Source organism: Lutra lutra, chromosome 18 (assembly GCF_902655055.1).
Source record: "Lutra lutra chromosome 18, mLutLut1.2, whole genome shotgun sequence".
NCBI lineage: Eukaryota > Metazoa > Chordata > Mammalia > Carnivora > Mustelidae > Lutra > Lutra lutra.
In genome coordinates this window covers 20,001,388-20,018,116 of record NC_062295.1, presented here as the reverse complement: position 1 = coordinate 20,018,116, position 16,729 = coordinate 20,001,388, and the positions used below count along the sequence as shown (strand labels likewise).

At 45.1% G+C, this 16,729-nt stretch overlaps 1 protein-coding gene across 2 annotated transcripts in view; it reads right to left on the bottom strand.

Annotated features, from left to right (window-relative positions):
* LCMT1 (leucine carboxyl methyltransferase 1) overlaps positions 1–16,729 on the bottom strand; it is a 51,062-nt gene that overhangs the window by 21,754 nt on the left and 12,579 nt on the right. For both annotated transcript variants that reach the window (XR_007124272.1, XM_047712858.1), the window contains exons 2-6: positions 16,248–16,339; positions 13,677–13,798; positions 9,084–9,160; positions 7,073–7,134; positions 1,224–1,326 (exon numbers count right to left, since the gene is read on the bottom strand). Coding sequence is in view for 1 of the 2 variants with exons in the window: in XM_047712858.1 (XP_047568814.1) it covers positions 1,224–1,326; positions 7,073–7,134; positions 9,084–9,160; positions 13,677–13,798; positions 16,248–16,339 (456 nt within the window). In the remaining variant the exon portion in view is untranslated. The remainder of the gene's footprint in view (positions 1–1,223; positions 1,327–7,072; positions 7,135–9,083; positions 9,161–13,676; positions 13,799–16,247; positions 16,340–16,729) is intronic.

Genomic DNA, 16,729 nt, shown 5'->3' with positions numbered 1-16,729 from the left:
CTGATTCTTTACCTTCAATTTATTTTTTAAATAACTGTTTTTCCTACCTTTCCCTCAAACCTCTCTCTTGAGTTACTTACCTCTAATATTGTTGAAAGTGTCATCTTCACTAACAGTAAGCGTTCTAGACATGACTTTACCCTCCACTACTGTTAAATTCCAATCTCATTTTGACCAGTATCAGTGTGCTAAAACCACCTATCTCATCCTCCTCCACTGTTCCCAAAATATACCTGCTCCCAAGAATTTGATGTGAACCCTTCCGGCCCATTTTTAAAATACTTTTGTGATACATAGAGGTAATCATGGAAGTACTGAGGGTTTGATTTTTTTTGAGAGTTTGATTTTACACACTTGGTATCATCACACTGTACATATTATTCTGCAACTTGACTTTTTTATTTTAATGCAACATTATGTTTTTGAGCTCTCTCCATGCTGATCTATGTCATGCCTTTTACATACTGCTCACTCACTCTTCTCCTGATAGATAGTTAGAATGGTTCCAATTTTCTGCTACTGAAAACAGTGCCCATGATGAACATCCTCCTTGCACAGACAGACCTTTGCGAGGCGCACACAACCAAAAGTGGAATGAACTACTACATCACATGGCACACAAGCTTGCAATTTTAGTAGATACTTCCAGACTCTTCCTCATAATGACTGTCCCAAATTCACTTGCATCAGTTGTGCAGGACCATTCTTGTTCTCATATAACCTTGCCAGCACCTGATAATGTCAGACTTTTATATTTTTGCTGACGTGGCTGGAGTAAAATAGAGTTCCATCTGATTACTACTGAGGTTCAATAACTTTTCATGTAATATTCAATTCCTTCTTTGAGGTACCTTGTCATCTGTCTTTTGCTTGTTTTCCTATGGGATTTACTTTTTTAAATAGTAGCTTTTCTTTATATATTCTGCATTCTAATCCTTTGCATATTGCAATTACACGTTTCTATGCATATAATTATCTTCTCTCAAACTTTATGATGTTAGGCATCAGTATGTTACAAAAGCAATGCATATTATTCTGATGTGAAAACGGGCTTGATTGAGAACTCTGCTTCTAAAAATACTTCAGAAAACCATTCTCAGTAGCAATGAGATAATATCTCAGAATAAAAAATGGACAGAGGTATCATGCTGCAATTTCAACTGGCCTTATGGCATATGAGCAAGAAGTCACAAATACATTAAGAGGTTAAAAAAAAATCTCACTGTGGATTCATGTTACATTTCTTTAGTTTCTCTTCCAGTTCAGGTAAATCTCGGAGATCTGCTCCAATAACAGCATATCTCTTTGAATCCAACAGGTGTCCATCTGCAAATCCAAGAAGAGATGATCATTTCAACAAAAATTCATCAAGAAATTATAATTTCAATGGATATAATTTTTTTCAAAATTAAAGTAAATTTATTGTTTTTCTCCATTATAAAAATACATGCTCCATTGTGGGGGGAAAAATCAGGAATGAAGAGGGTAGAAATGAACTAAAACCACATCTTCCAGAGATAACTATTAGTACTTTTGTGTAGAACATCCTGGTCCTTTTTCCTATGTGCCTAAACTCATATATACAACATAAACACATTCTCATACAAACACACCTCACACAGAAAAAAACCAAACAGGGCTAATTCTTCTTTTGAAAACGCTTTCCTTATTTAATGGTAATATCAATGATATCATTCTCTGTAATGATTTCCTAGCATTCCAGAGTGGATAAAACAACTTACTCAAACAATCTCTCACTATCGGACATATGGTATTTCCAAGTTTTCTCCGTCTGAGGCACTGCAGTGAACATCTTTATATAGACATTATGAAGCAACTGTCAAGTAGGTCTCTATGAGTAGAATTAGGAGGTCAAAGGATAAGCCTATGTAAACATTGGTACCAATTGGCTGGCTGCTTCTAAACGTTGTGCCAATCTGTGAGATATTGTGATTAAAGGAATAGTGTTTCCATACCGAAGTAAAATAAAATGATAACATTTGCTTAAAAATACTCCAACAGAGATCGGATGAAATGGTCTATATAGTGGTTCTCAAGCTTTGGCAGCCATCAGTATCACCCAGAGGGCTTGTTAGAACAGACTGATGGGCTCTAGCCCCCTGAGTTTCTGATTCAGCAGTTCATTCAAAAGTAGAAATTTTTTCAAATTCTTTCAAAAGTTAGAAACCTGTATCTCGGGGCGCCTGGGTGGCTCAGTGGGTTAAAGCCTCTGCCTTCAGCTCGGGTTGTGATCCCGGGGTCTTGGGATCGAGCCCCGCATCATACTCCCTGCTCGGCAGGGAGCCTGCTTCCTCCTCTCTCTCTGCCTACTTGTGATCTCTGTCAAATAAATAAACAAAATCTTAAAAAAAAAAAAAAAAAGAAACCTGTATCTCTGACAAGTGCTCAGGCAGTGTTGATGCCTCTAGTTTAGGACTACACTTTTAGAACCACTGGTACAGGAAGTTGGTCATAGTTAAAGTTAGGTGTTGCATACATAGAGATTCACAGGTTTATTTATTTTTTTTTTATTTTTTTTTAAAGATTTTATTTATTTATTTGACAGAGAGAAATCACAAGTAAGCAGAGAGGCAGGCAGAGAGAGAGGAGGAAGCAGGCTCCCTGCTGAGCAGAAAGCCCGATGCGGGGCTCGAACCCAGGACCTGGGATCATGACCTGAGCCGAAGGCAGCGGCTTAACCCACTGAGCCACCCAGGCGCCCCTCACAGGTTTATTTTTATGTACACCTAAAAACATCATCAATTAAAAGTTTTAAAATGGGGGCGCCTGGGTGGCTCAGCGGGTTAAGCTGCTGCCTTCGGCTCAGGTCATGATCTCAGGGTCCTGGGATCGAGCCCCACATCGGGCTCTCTGCTCAGCGGAGAACCTGCTTCCTCCTCTCTCTCTGCCTGCCTCTCTGCCTGCTTGTGATCTCTCTCTGTCAAATAAATAAATAAAAAATCTTTAAAAAAAAAAAAGTTTTAAAATGGATTGTAATTAAAAAAAAAAAAAAGAAGAAAGAAAACTGCTTGGTGGTATACGCGAAGCACTGCTTGCTCAACTCCCTCAAGGGTATAAACCATGGAAGGAACTGGAATATCCAACAGCCATCCTATATTGTTGCCAATAGCTCAGGTTCTCTCGGCTCTGAGCAGTCGCAGTAGAAAAAGGGAAAGAGGCTAAACCACAGTGTGTCTGAACACCCTCATGATGCTGATAACCCCATTTAGCTGACTCAAATACACTGAGCTACACACCACGAGCTAAAAGACATACCTCCTAGGAGCCTGCTAGGTATCAGGGAAGCAGGGAAACCCAAAGTCAGAGCTCCAGGTGCCACAATCCCCAAGCGAGAAAAGGAATATAAAGACTATTAAGGCACATCTGCCTTATTATGAGATCAAATAATGATTCCCAAACACCTGTGTACCTTCTTGCAAATAATGTACATGTTGCTAAAAAGTGTGCATGGAGTAAGTTATTCCCTCTCTCATTCGAAAAAAGAAAAAGAGTTGAGATGTACTACAAAAATACCAACACATTCGTTCGTTTGGCCATTCAGGTGTGTATTTATTCAATCAACAATCTCTGCATGCCAGGCACTATTCTAGGTGCTGGGGACACAGTGATGAACAGGAGACAGGTCACTACTTCTCATGAGGCTTACCTGCCCCAGAGAAGGGAGAGAGACAATGAATCATTAAAGAAGGGAAGAATTAAGAGAATATCAAGAGTATTAAGTGCTATGAAGCAAATAAATGGTGATGAAAAAAAAAAGAGTAGGAAGGACAGGGTTCAGTCTTTCACCTGGTGGTCATGGAGAGCTTCTCAGAGGGGGCAGCAGCTAAGCTAAGACAGAGGTGATCAAAAGGAGACTGGCAAGCAAAATTAGGGGAAAAGAGTTCCAGGCCATGGTAGAAGGAAGCGGAAGATCTGAAGGTGACAGTAAGCGTGGCATGTTCAGGCTGCAGCACGACAATGTGGCCAGCTCAGAATTACTGTAGTCAAAAGTAAAATCAGGAGGCAGACAGAGACCTGCTTAACCATATGGATCCCAACCAGCAGGAGGATTTAAGGAGCAGAGTAAGAGAACCTGATTTACTCCCTCTGATTTTTCACTGTGTGCCTATTTATATACTTGGAATTTTCCACTCCATGCGTAATTCAGCTTAACAATTCCAAGATGCATATTTTTTCTACTTCAACATTCCCGAAATCAGGATGCATCGAACAGTCAAGCACATGCCAGTTTACCAACACTCTGCCTTTCCTAATCATAAAGAAATACTGGTCAATCTTACAATCAGAGCCTCAGAGGTTAGATGATGCAGGGTAGTAGTTCGATGACATTTGTGCCAGCTTTATGATCACCTATGATTTTTCTCAGGTCTTCACTCAGGTCTTCACACATATTTATATTTCCCTTATTTTATTTTATTTTTTTTTAAGATTTTATTTATTTATTTGACAGACAGAGATCACAGTAGGTGGAGAGGCAGGCAGAGAGAAAGAGGAGGAAGCAGGCTCCCTGCTGAGCAGAGAGCCCGATGCGGGGCTCGATCCCAGGACTCTGGGATCATGACCTGAGCCGAAGGCAGAGGCTTTAACCCACTGAGCCACTCAGGCGCCCCTATTTCCCTTATTTTTATTCGAATTCTCCTTTCTCCGTATGGTGGCAAGATAAAAAACCACAAAGCAAAGGGCAAGAAAATGTGTCTACCTGAGACACAAACACACAGTTCAAAAGCAAGCACAAGACTAAGAAAAAAATCTGCCCAAAAAAAGGCTGATGAGGGACTTTTTTTTTTTTAATTTTTTTATTTTTTTCAGCATAACAGTATTCATTATTTTTGCACCACACCCAGTGCTCCATGCAATCCGTGCCCTCTACAATACCCACCACCTGGTGCCCCCAACCTCCCACCCCCCACCCCTTCAAAATTCTCAGATCGTTTTTCAGAGTCCATAGTCTCTCATGGTTCACCTTGATGAGGGACTTTGATCAAAGAACATATCTTTGGGGCGCCTGGGTGACTCAGTGGGTTAAAGCCTTTGCCTTCAGCTCAGGTCATGATCCCAGGGTCCTGGAACCAAGCCCTGCATCCAGCTCTCTGCTTCAGCACGGAACCTGATTCCCCCGCCCCAATCCTCTCTCTGCCTGCCTCTCTGCCTAATTGTGATCTCTGTCTGTCAAATAAGTAAATAAAATCTTAAAAAAAAAAAAAGAATATATCCTTATGTTCTAAAGGATTTCCAGAAATTGAAAAGAAAATGAAACTGCAACATTCCCAATGGACATTTACAAAGAAATCCAGCAGGCCAGTACAAGGAAGGAAGGATACTTATTCTCATTAGCACAAAGTTCTTTAAAATTTTTGAAATTAATAGGTTTGACAGTTTGCCATAATTTTTTAAATGGTAACAGCCAGTGTTAGGGTGTATGGAAAGAGAACCCTCATCTTCTCTCAGTGAAAATACAAATCAGTAAAGAGGGTCTCGAAGAACGGTTTGGCAGTAGCTATTAGAATTCACAAGGGACAATTCCTTGAACATATGCACATGTACATGTGCTTTCTACAGCACTGCTTAAGAGAACACCATAAAACACGTAGCTGTCTAAAGGACCATCGGTACTGAATACATTAAGGAAAATGGAATTTCCACACTGAGGAGAACTAGAAAGCCATCAGAAATGAGGAGGCAGACCTATAGATGATGACACGAAGATAGTCACAGGTCTCTAGGTTGCAGAAAGAGCGAGCTAGCTACAAAGCAGGACATATAAATGATTCACTTTATTAAAAGGACACCTGAATTTACTGATGTTGAGAAATACAGATTCACCCATTCAACAGATATATACTGAACTACAACCTATGTATTTATTCATTCAACAGATATATACTGAACTACAACCTATGTATTTATTCCGTGTGTATATATGGTCTCTCAACAAAAATGTATGGGACCCTCTATGTGCCAGGCACTGGATTATCTTTCTGTGTGTGTTTTCTCATGTGTGATATTTACCCATCTCTAGGTGTGCTGTTCATCCACAGGAGGAAACACCTTGAATCCTGCTTTTCTTGGTGTTGGTGGGGGGAGAGATTATGGAGCATGTTTACTTTCTACTTCATACATTCCTGCAGTGATGGATCAAAGCTAATGCAAAGTGGTAGCTCTTTCATTATCAGTAATCATCCTGACCCAAGTAGTCACCCAATATGCAAAGAATTGTGACAGCTACAGTGGAGAAAACAGCTAGGCCAGGAAACGGCAAAGCCTGAAGAGGATCTACTTACAATTTGTAGGAGGGAAACAAGGGATGGGGGAGATGTTCTTTTCTGGAGAAGTTTCTTCACTAGGAGCATGAGTATGGCACTATGATTGCGTAGAGGCCTGTCTGGTTGTCTGATGTCTTCTGTGTCATCTGTGTCCACCAACCACAAAGGCCATCCTCTCTGGGCATGTCTCCTGACAGCAATTATTAAGAAGTCCTTTGAACTACTCCGTCAGACACAGACTAAAAACGATGGAACATTCTGGAAGAGGTTTCCCTGGGTTCAAAAGGCTTAGAGGTGAGCAGAGTGTTGCTGTAAACACTCGTAATTAAAACGTGAGGGCGAAAACCCGAGCAGAAGGGCCAAGGAGGAGACATCATCAGCAGAGCAGGTCAGGTACAGACAGCGGGGAGCAGTGGGGGTGGGACTGAGGGTCTGATGCTGCCGGAATGGATGCTCCCAAGGAAAACTGGAAATGGAGATCTTCAGAAAAAATCTGTTTTTGCCTCTTTTGCAAATCACTGAGAAACATTCTGTAAAGATTGAAGAACAGGGACCTATGCACATCTGTTTTAAATTCCTTCACTGTAAATTCGATGCAGTGTAGATGTATCACAGAAGTATACACCTGTGTCATCATGGGCGCACACATGCAGGCTCAGACTCAGACACACACACACACACACACACACACACACACACACACACACACCCTTTTAAAAGGAAAAGGGGGAAAAAAGCAAAGAGAGTTCTATAGCCCATACTGCAACACGTAGGTGAAGGGTACTTGCCGATTTGAAGCGGGTCCTCTGAATGTAATTCTATGATGGGTTGTAATAAGAACGGCTTGACTCTGTGGGAAGATGGGAAAGACAGAAATGAGGCAAGGAGCTCAGATTCAGCAAAACCGCAAACACCATCTCCAGAAACGGCAAACACATCCTGCTCCTGTTCAAAGCAAGGGCCGCTCACTGCACAGGGCCTTCTGCTCTGTGACATCTGGCCCGGGGCACATGCAGTCACACTTCGGCAGATCAGGACTCAGGGGATGTCACTATGCAGGACACTCAGAATCGGATGTCCACTCTCAATCTCATCAGGAAATATTGAACACTCAAAAATCACTCGAGAGAGGTCAGCAAGAATTTGCCCGATGTTCCAGTGTTTTCGAAGTTGTCTCTAGTTTCCTGCCTGTTCTCCAACAAAATTTATAACCAAGTGCTTACTGCTCACAGTTATCTGGAAAACGGACTCCTATACAGACCTGAAGTCAGTAACATTTATGTGATGAATCCTCTCCTCCAGGATATGCCAAAAATCAGACCTGAGAGACCTGAATCCTCTATCACAACAACCACACACAAAGGTCAATGCCTTTTCCAGCCTAGAAGCCACCTCTGGGCTTAAGTGAGAGCCCACGTACTCTTATTTCACGCGGGGTTCAACTAAGCCGGATCCTCCTCTGCAGATACACAGTCTCAGATGCCAGGAGGCAACTAAAAAGCATATTTACTGTAACAGAATCTTGTATTTGGAAAGAGTGAAAACCTTGTTTCATAGGATAAACTAAAACAGTCTCATACTTGAAAAATATTTCCAAATGATGAGAACTAGACATCTTCGAAGGACAAGCTGAAACTTTTAGGTTCATTAAAAAATTTTTTTAAATATAAGACTTGAGGGGCACCTGGGTGGCTCAGTAGGTTAAGCCTCTGCCTTTGGCCAGGGTTATGATCTCAGGGTCCTGGGATCGGGCCCCACATCGGGCTCTCTGCTCAGCAAGAAGCCTGCTTCCCCCTCTCTCTCTGCCTGCCTCTCTGCCTACTTGTGATCTCTCTCTCTGTCAAATAAATAAATAAAATATTTAAAAAAAAATATATAAGACTTGGCATTTTATTTAAATCACTTAGAAAGAAGGAAGGGAGCACAAGTTAAAACCACCAGGAAGCCCTGACCTTGGCTTGAGGCCAGGGTTTAAATCTCAGCTCCACCCCTTCCTCCACGGGTGCCCTGAGGGAAATTCACTTCACTGCTTTGAGCTTCGGTTTCTCCACTGTGATTCACGAGTCTGCTCTGAGCACTGACCGGTCCCATTCAGTGACCCCTCGATCCCATTTTGCACGGTGCCACAAAAGCGCCCAGCACAGACAACTGGGTGACTCAGTTCATTAAGTGACTGACTTCGACTCAGGTCATGATCCCGGGGTCCTGGGAATGAGTCCTGCATTGGGCTCCTGCTCAGCAGGGAGCCTGCTTCTCCCTCTTCCACGCTCCCTGCTCTTCTGCTCTGTCAAATAAATAAAATATTAAAAAGAAAAAAAAAACCTCCCACAAGAGAATCACAGACTCGTCCTCAACAGCTCTGCAAACTTCTTAAATCTGACCTCAGGGTGGCACCCAGAATATCTCACATGCAGAAATGCCTAAGTTTAGCCTTCTCATCACTCACTCAAACAATATCTACTACACATGCCTCTGGGCCGGGCACCTCTCTGTGCCCTGGAGATAACAAAGAAGACAAAACACACAGAATAATTCAGATGATCAAACCACTGTAGGTCATTTCTTTTCAAGGTTCAGACAAATGACGCTCACGGACAGAACTGTCACAACGGAGGGTGTACTGCATTTAGAAGACTGCTCCACAGGTTGGAATGAGGATGCCGGGGCCAGCAAGAAAATGGGGAGGGGGTCCAAGAGAAGAGCCCCCTAAAATGAGGTCCCCAGCATGCAGACCAGCCCCCTACTGACCGCTGCCTCTGAATCTACCCGGCTCTGTTGTCTGGTCCAAGCCACACTTACTTGATGCTGTGCAGCTTTCTCGTGACTATGACCGGAAAGTCAACTTCAAAATATTTTCTTGGGAGAAGATCTTCATCCTGAGGAAAAATACAGAGTAAGTTTCCTAATTCTATATCCCCTCGTACATTTACTGACCATCTTCATGTACCGAGTACTAAGCCGCACACAGCAACAGAGTATTTCAGGGTCTAAATCAGGAACGATATGGTGAAAAATGCATGTTTCAGGTGACTTCGGTCTCCGTGTGGAGAACGGATGGAGGATGAAAGTTAGGAGGTGCTCACAGCCATCCAGGAAGAAGGCCCAGGGAGGAAGTCATGGGGAGCTGGAACTGGGGGAGCAGCCACTGGGATGGAGACAGGGAGGCACTGAGAGGCCCTGGGGAAGTAGGGCCTAACAGACTTTGCCAAAAAGCAGACTGAGACAGATTAGGGAGGGTCAGGAAGCCGATGTGGGGTGGGGGCAGCATGTGGGGGATCAAATAGGATACAACAGCAAATATCACAAAGCACCTGCCAAGGTGAGGGCAAGCACTGTCTTGTGCTACATTTACTTTTTCCTGTGAGAGGAGAGTGTGGTGGGGGGAAAGGGCAGGCACTCTGGAGCCAGGGAATGGGGTTCAGATCCCAGCTCAGTCACTTGTCTGCTACGAGGTGCTGGGAAGTCACTCAACTCCCTGGGCCAAGCTTTCCCCATCCACACAGTAGAGAAGGGACAGCACCTTATAGGGCTGTGAGGATTCCTGTAGAAAGAAATACTCCAGCGACACTCACAGCAGGACCTGCCAGAGTAAGCGGCATGGGTGGGCTTTTATGACGTACTGACACACGTACACAATGTGAGGCCTGGCCTGGGCTGTACGTTTATTTCTACTGTGGGCTGCAGTAAAGAAAGTGTGAAAGCCACACACACAAACGGAAACACACAAACACATACACTGAGTCAAAGAAACACATCTACACAGACCCACACACAGGGACATGCAGAGACACACAGACCCAAATCAGGGTCTGATCTGCTAGGATACCCCACAACACATAGAGACACACAGAGACAAAGACGCTAGGATACACATGCAAAGACACACACCCACACAGAGACACAGACACACACACTCACGGCCCCGCTCCCCCATCTGTGTCCCAGCCTGGTCACGCCCTGGCCATCTTAGCACATTCTCTCCATGTCTGCTATGTCCAGTCACTCAGCCCTGATGACTATTCTTTTTTTTTTTTTTAAAGATTTTATTTATTTATTTGACAGACAGAGATCACAACTAGGCAGAGAGGCAGGCAGAGAGAGAGGGGGAAACACGCTCCCCGCTGAGCAGAGAGACTGATGTGGGGCTCGATCCCAGGACCCTGGGATCATGACCTGAGCCGAAGGCAGAGGCTTTAACCCACTGAGCCACCCAGGCGCCCCCCCTGATGACTATTCTTGAACGCATTCTCTCCTCAACCCCCAGCTGCAGAGACACCCCTTTCTGGCCTCTTCCAACCACACACTATGGTCGCCTGCAGCAGCTCCTCACGACCCTACGACCTAGCAAGAAACAAGGTGCTCCGTACCTGCTGACTTGTTCGGCATCCCCCCCGACCCCATGCATTCTTTGAACACCCGTGTCCACCCGTACTTCTATTCCAGAAATACAGAACCAGTTTGTTCAAGGGGAAAAGACAAAAGAAAAGACAGGTGCTGGTATCCAGAATCTGGTCGTGGTGTCACTATTACAGGCTGGGATGACACCCCTGTTTCTGACGTGAGCAACTGCACAGGCAAGAGCACTGTGTATGCAGACAGTCACCCGCGATGGGAAGCAGAGACTGGGGGGTTGCCCATCCCGAGGTCACAGAAATCACAAGCAAGCGTTTCCTAATAGGAGGGGACCCCGAAGGGTGAGTGTCAGAACTGTAGGTCCAGCTACCGCCCACCCTTGTGGAAAATCTCAGGGGGTCTGGTTTGCGGGAGAGGCAGGGAGAGAGGGAGACAGGAGGACAGGGAAAAAGACAGCTTCCTGGGATATCAGAAGACACAGCCTTAGCCATCCCAACCGTTCACACTCACAGCTGCCACGCATGCCTGGTTTTGTGCAGAACGAGGCGATGGACGAGCCGGCTGAAGCTACTGGGAGGAAATGTTTAGGGAAGATGAGGACATAACTTCTGCTAGGATACCCCACAACACCCTTCCAGAATGTTACTCCCACAATAGGAAAGGTTAAGGAGAGTCTGAAATTCCAAGACAAGGGTGCCTGGGTGGCTCAGTGGATGAAGCCTCTCTGCCTTCTGCTCAGGTCGTGGTCTCAGGGTCCTGGGATCGAGCCCCATGTCGGGCTCTCTGCTCAGCGGGGAGTCTGCTTCCCACTCTCTCTCGGCCTGCCTCTTTGCCTACTTGTGATCTCTTTCTATGTCAAATAAATAAATAAGATCTTTACAAAATAAAATAAAATAAAATTCCAAGACAAATAAGAATGATTGAAAGCAAATGAGAGACAGCATACACTCCTATGCCTTGTGTTGGACTTCTTACTTTATTATAAGGAGCTTTCCCTTGGGGTGTCTGGGTGGCTCAGTGGAGCAAGTGGCCAACTCTTGATTTCAGTTCAGGTCATAATCTCAGGGTCATGGGATCGAGTCATGTATCAGGTCCCCAGGTATCAGATACTTGACCCTCAGAAGAATTCTGAGTAAGGGGTCACTGTGGAGGGAAAGCTATCCAGAGGCACACCTGGAGCCTCTAAGAAACAGACATCTTCTTTCTGGGCTTGGGGAAAGGAACAAAATGGCTGTGGCACAGGACACTTCCAGTTTTGGTTCTGGGATTCCCTAAGTGCATCTGACTCCTATTTGTCAGGAGCTGGCATGTCACAGGAGGTGTGGAGGACACCCAGGATGGGGCCTCGGTCCCAGACAGCTCCAGGGACAGCCATGAGGAAGGACAGCCCTTGGATTCAAAGGGGATCCCACAGGGCCGACCGCAGCACAGGCTGCCCAAGGTGACACCCATCCCCTGGGTCCTTGATCCCTGGGTTGTGTGGAAATAGAACTTGGGAGACACAGAGAAGCCAAGGTCCCTTAAAGGGGTTCACTACCCCATGACTCTATATCTGTGGCGGTACTGGCTTTCCCGGGCCCTACTGCTGCTCGCTGCCGAAGGCAGAAGCCTTCAACTGTCCCCACAGTCTTGGGCCTAAGATCATACAGAACAAGGTCCCACCGTGGTGGAAGCAGAAAGCCTGTGACCCACTGCTAAGTCTCTGCTGGTGCAGCCGGGGGACCATCCCGGGTGGAAGGTGCATGAGACCATGAGACTGGCGGACAAAATTTGCTCCACACTGTCTAGAAGCACAGATCTCTCAATTCAGGGATTAGCAAACTTGCTGCAAATGACCAGAAAGTATTTTAGCCTTTGCAGGCCAGACGGCCTCTCCTTGAACTATTCAACTCCACCGTCGTGCTGGTAAAGCAGCCATAGAGAAGACTTAAATAAAAGGGAGTGGCCGTGTTGCAATGAAACTTTATTTACCAAGACAGGTGGGTAGGCAAAATTTGGCCCTTTCCGCCTAGGCTCTGAAGTGCAAACAAGCATTATTTTTTTTAAAGAAACTTAGATTAAAAAAAAAAACAAACCTTTAGAGCAATATGATTATCAAACAAAACACTTCCACAGTATCTTTCCTACCCTGTGCTATTTGCTTTCCTCACTCCTGACAGATAGCCATTTTCTTGGAAGGGGTACCTAAGTCTCAAGAACCTTGACAGAAAAGAAAAACGTCAGATTTATTCATTATTAACCCATTACTGACAGGGGGAGAAACCAAACCTTGGAACCAATTCGAAAGAGTGTGGGGCTGCGAGGAGGAGTTTCTCCAGTGGCCTCTGCTCACCTGCACACGTTCTGCCCCTGCGTTCTGCTCCGGCTCCGTCCACCACACGATGGTCACTGAGGCACAGGCACCACCGACTGATGGACCACAAAGACCCCCCTGAGCAAGCACAAGGCTCTGGACAGAGAACAGGGAAGCAACCTGGACTTGCGGGACCTGCAGTCTATTCGCTCCTGGTTCTGCCACTAACCGGACCCGTCTCGTTTCCTGTGAATGAGCGTAGTTATACCCATGCTCGCTCGTTAACAGAGCAGGTGAGGGATCAAATCAGGGAACAGCTACAAAAGGCCTTTGTGTCATATCACTATCACCCAGCCTTGCACATCTCTAAACTGTACTGTAGACACTGTCACGATGACAATAAAATCTTCGTGATCATTAATACGGCAGACACAGGGGCTCTGGGGCTCACAATCCCACTGGCAGGGTCTTTCACACGTGAGGAGGACACGTCGACAAGGGTTTTTATCAGAAGCCCAGTTTGTAGCAGGAAAGGATGAGAAGCCAGGCACCACCCATCCTTCACCAAGGCCCCGGTGACATCAAGAATGTGTCTAAAGGCAGCAGCAGGCACAAGCAGCTGGGGACAGGGGCGCGAGACAGGCAGTCACTGCATTCCCTCTGAATATATTTTTAACATTTTGAACCAGGCGGGCACCTTCACAAATGAAACAATTCGGGAAAGAAGAGGGCAAATGTTCATTTACCTTTAGTCTCCAGAAGGTGGTATCCATCCCAGCCCCAAGATTTATAATTTGACAATGACATTCTGTCTTCCGCAGAAATGCCTTTATCAGCTGACTGACGCCATGGACTCGAGCAAAATATCCTGAGAGAGAGAGACACAGAGACAAGCCATCACTCAGTGAGGTCGGAAAGCATCCCTGCAGAGCCCGCCCCAGGAGAAGAGCAAATGAGGATTCGGCTGCTCTTCTTTGGGGTCAGTGATTTTTCTGGGGACTCATGGGAGAAATCAGGACTTTCACATTCTCTCTCTCTTTTTTTAATTTAAAGTGGCAAGAACCAAAGTTAGTACAATCTATTTAATGGTGTAATTAACTATCTTTAAAATAAAATGTCCCTTAAATTTACGTATGAGAGACAACCATATTACTTCAAAACATTGGATCTAAATATTCCTCTGGAAAGTGTGCTTTCTTGCAGCTAGGTGAAAGCCACTCAAGAGTCTGAAGAATGTCAAAATTCCAAGATCGTGATGAAAATAGTATTTTGAGGACAGGAAACGAGAAGGACAAATTACAGAGAAAAAAAAAAAGTCTTATTTCTTACCGTGTTTCTGCAATCTCCATCCTGTGTGGGTAGAGCCTCTGTTTAGAAAATGGGCTCACAGGGGTCCCTGGGGGGGCTCAGTCAGTTAACAGTCTGTCCTCAGCAGACGTCCTGATCCCAGGATACTGGCACAGAGCCCCCCTTGGGCTCCTTGCTCAGTGGGGAGTCTGCTTCTCCTGCTCCCTGTGCCTGCCGTTCCCCCTGCTTTGCAACTCTTTCTCTCCCTCTCTCTCTTTCTCAGATAAATAAAATCTTTAAAACAAATAACAAAATAAATAAAACAGCCTGACAGACCACTTGGGAGAGGGGAAAGCATAAATAAATGTCGCCAAATAAACGGACTTGTTCAGCTAGAGTGGTGAGCTGGAGCAAAGGTGGTGAGAAATAAAAGAGGGGGAAAGGAAGATAAACTCTGTGTTCTAAAACCCTGCTGCTTAAGTGTAACTATTTTAAGAACAAAATTTGAGTAGCATTTAGAAATGTTCCACAATGTTAAAAAATAATATTGGTGCGCCTGGATGGCTCAGTGGGTTAAAGCCTCTGCCTTCAGCTCAGGTCATGATCTCAGGGTCCTGGGATCGAGTCCCACATCAGGCTCTCTGCTTGGCGGGGAGCCTGCTTCCTCCCTCTTTCTCTGCCTGCCTCTCTGCCTACTTGTGATCTCTGTCTGTCAAATAAATAAATAAAATCTTAAAAAAAAAAAAAGAAAAGAAATGTTCCACAATGTGATACAGGAATTCTAGGTCTATTGATTCTCCCAATAAATAATTTGAGCTTGTATTTTAGGTGTCTCTTGTATTTTATGTTTCTAGGAAATCATTTTTTTTCGAGAGTTTTTTAAAAATTTATTATTTTTTATAAACATATAATGTATTTTTATCCCCAGGGGTACAGGTCTATGAATCTCCAGGTTTACACACTTCATAGCACTCACCATAGCACATACCCTCCCCAATGTCCATAACCCCACCCCCCTCCCACCAGCAACCCTCAGTTTGTTTTGTGAGATTAAGAGTCACTTATGGTTTGTCTCCCTCTGGATCCCATCTTGTTTCATTTATTCTTCTCCTACCCTCCTAACCCCCCATGTTGCATCTCCACTCTAGGAAATCATTTTTAATATATGTTACAGAATATCATCCACAACAGACTGGATATTGAAACAAAAACTTTAAAGATGCTCACCACACCCTATCTGGGCCACAATGTGGAGATGCCAGCCCAGGCAGAGGAAGAAGGAAGGCAGGCTGCTGACCGCTGACATGCTGCCTGGGCACCCAGCTCCTGGGGCTCCAAGGGGGGGATCCCTGCCTCTGGTTAGGAAAGCTGCCACAGGAGCCTGGGACGGAGGCTTCAGGCCTCTTAGGCAGGCCTGGCCTCATCTTCCTAAAGCCTGGGTTCACCCTCAGCTCAAAGTAAGGTGCATGTCCTTATTGTCAGGGACCACCACTTTAAACTTTCTTTGCATTTCCTACAGAATCTACCCACAGGCTCCATCTTTAGGGCCAGGATTCCCTGCATGCCCGAGCACTTGGAGTCATTTGGCTAATTTCTCAATCTGATTGGGAATGAGTCACCCTCCCCTCTCAAATCCTTTCACTGCCTTGATAGAAAGGGCTTGCAGAGCCTAATAGTGTTACTGTCACTTTAAGAAGGCCAAGAAAGTAATTCCTTACTTGAACAGAGAGTTCACAGTAAAAGATAATGTAAATGGCCTGAGACATATAAAAATGATTTTCAACTTCTCTCCTAAAATAAGAGGAATATAAAATAAAACTACTTAAGATACCATTTTTCATGAATCAGATTTTCACGAATCAATGAAAAGGTTCCTAATACACGGTGTTGGTGAGGATGTTGGGAAATGAGCACTTTCATATGCCCCTGGAGAGAGTGAACCCTGGAACCCTCAATTTTGAAGAATGAATCCCTAAAACCTCAGGCCTCTGGGCTGATGAGGGGATGTTGGGAGGGAGGGGGTCACTTGCCTCTGTTAATTTCGGGGGCCTTCCTCTCCTTAGACAGTCTTACAAAGTGCTGAATGTATGGATCATGCCAGTAACCAAGGCTTACTGCAAACCTAGAAGGGAGGAAAGGAGGCAGGTGAGTCGAGGTCAGTAGGTTCTGGCCCAGTTCTCAGGAACCAGGTCAAGGACAATCAGCTACCTCCAAAGACCAACACAGGAACATTTCGTGCTCCATTACAGACCTCAGCAGACTCAGCCATCTGTCTTGGTGCTCACACACACAGCCCCTCATCGCCCCACCCCTCCCCAGCGGCCATTTCTTCTCTCTCTTTGCTCATGTACCTAACTCGTTTCCCAGGACCCTACAGAGCACAGCACCTCACCTCATACCTCACCTAGAAGACCTGCCACCATTTATTCCCTCAGCAAACTCACTGGCAAGAGCCAGTCAGACAACTCTGCTCGACCACAAGTTCTGTGTCCACAGGAAAGGAGATTCAAGA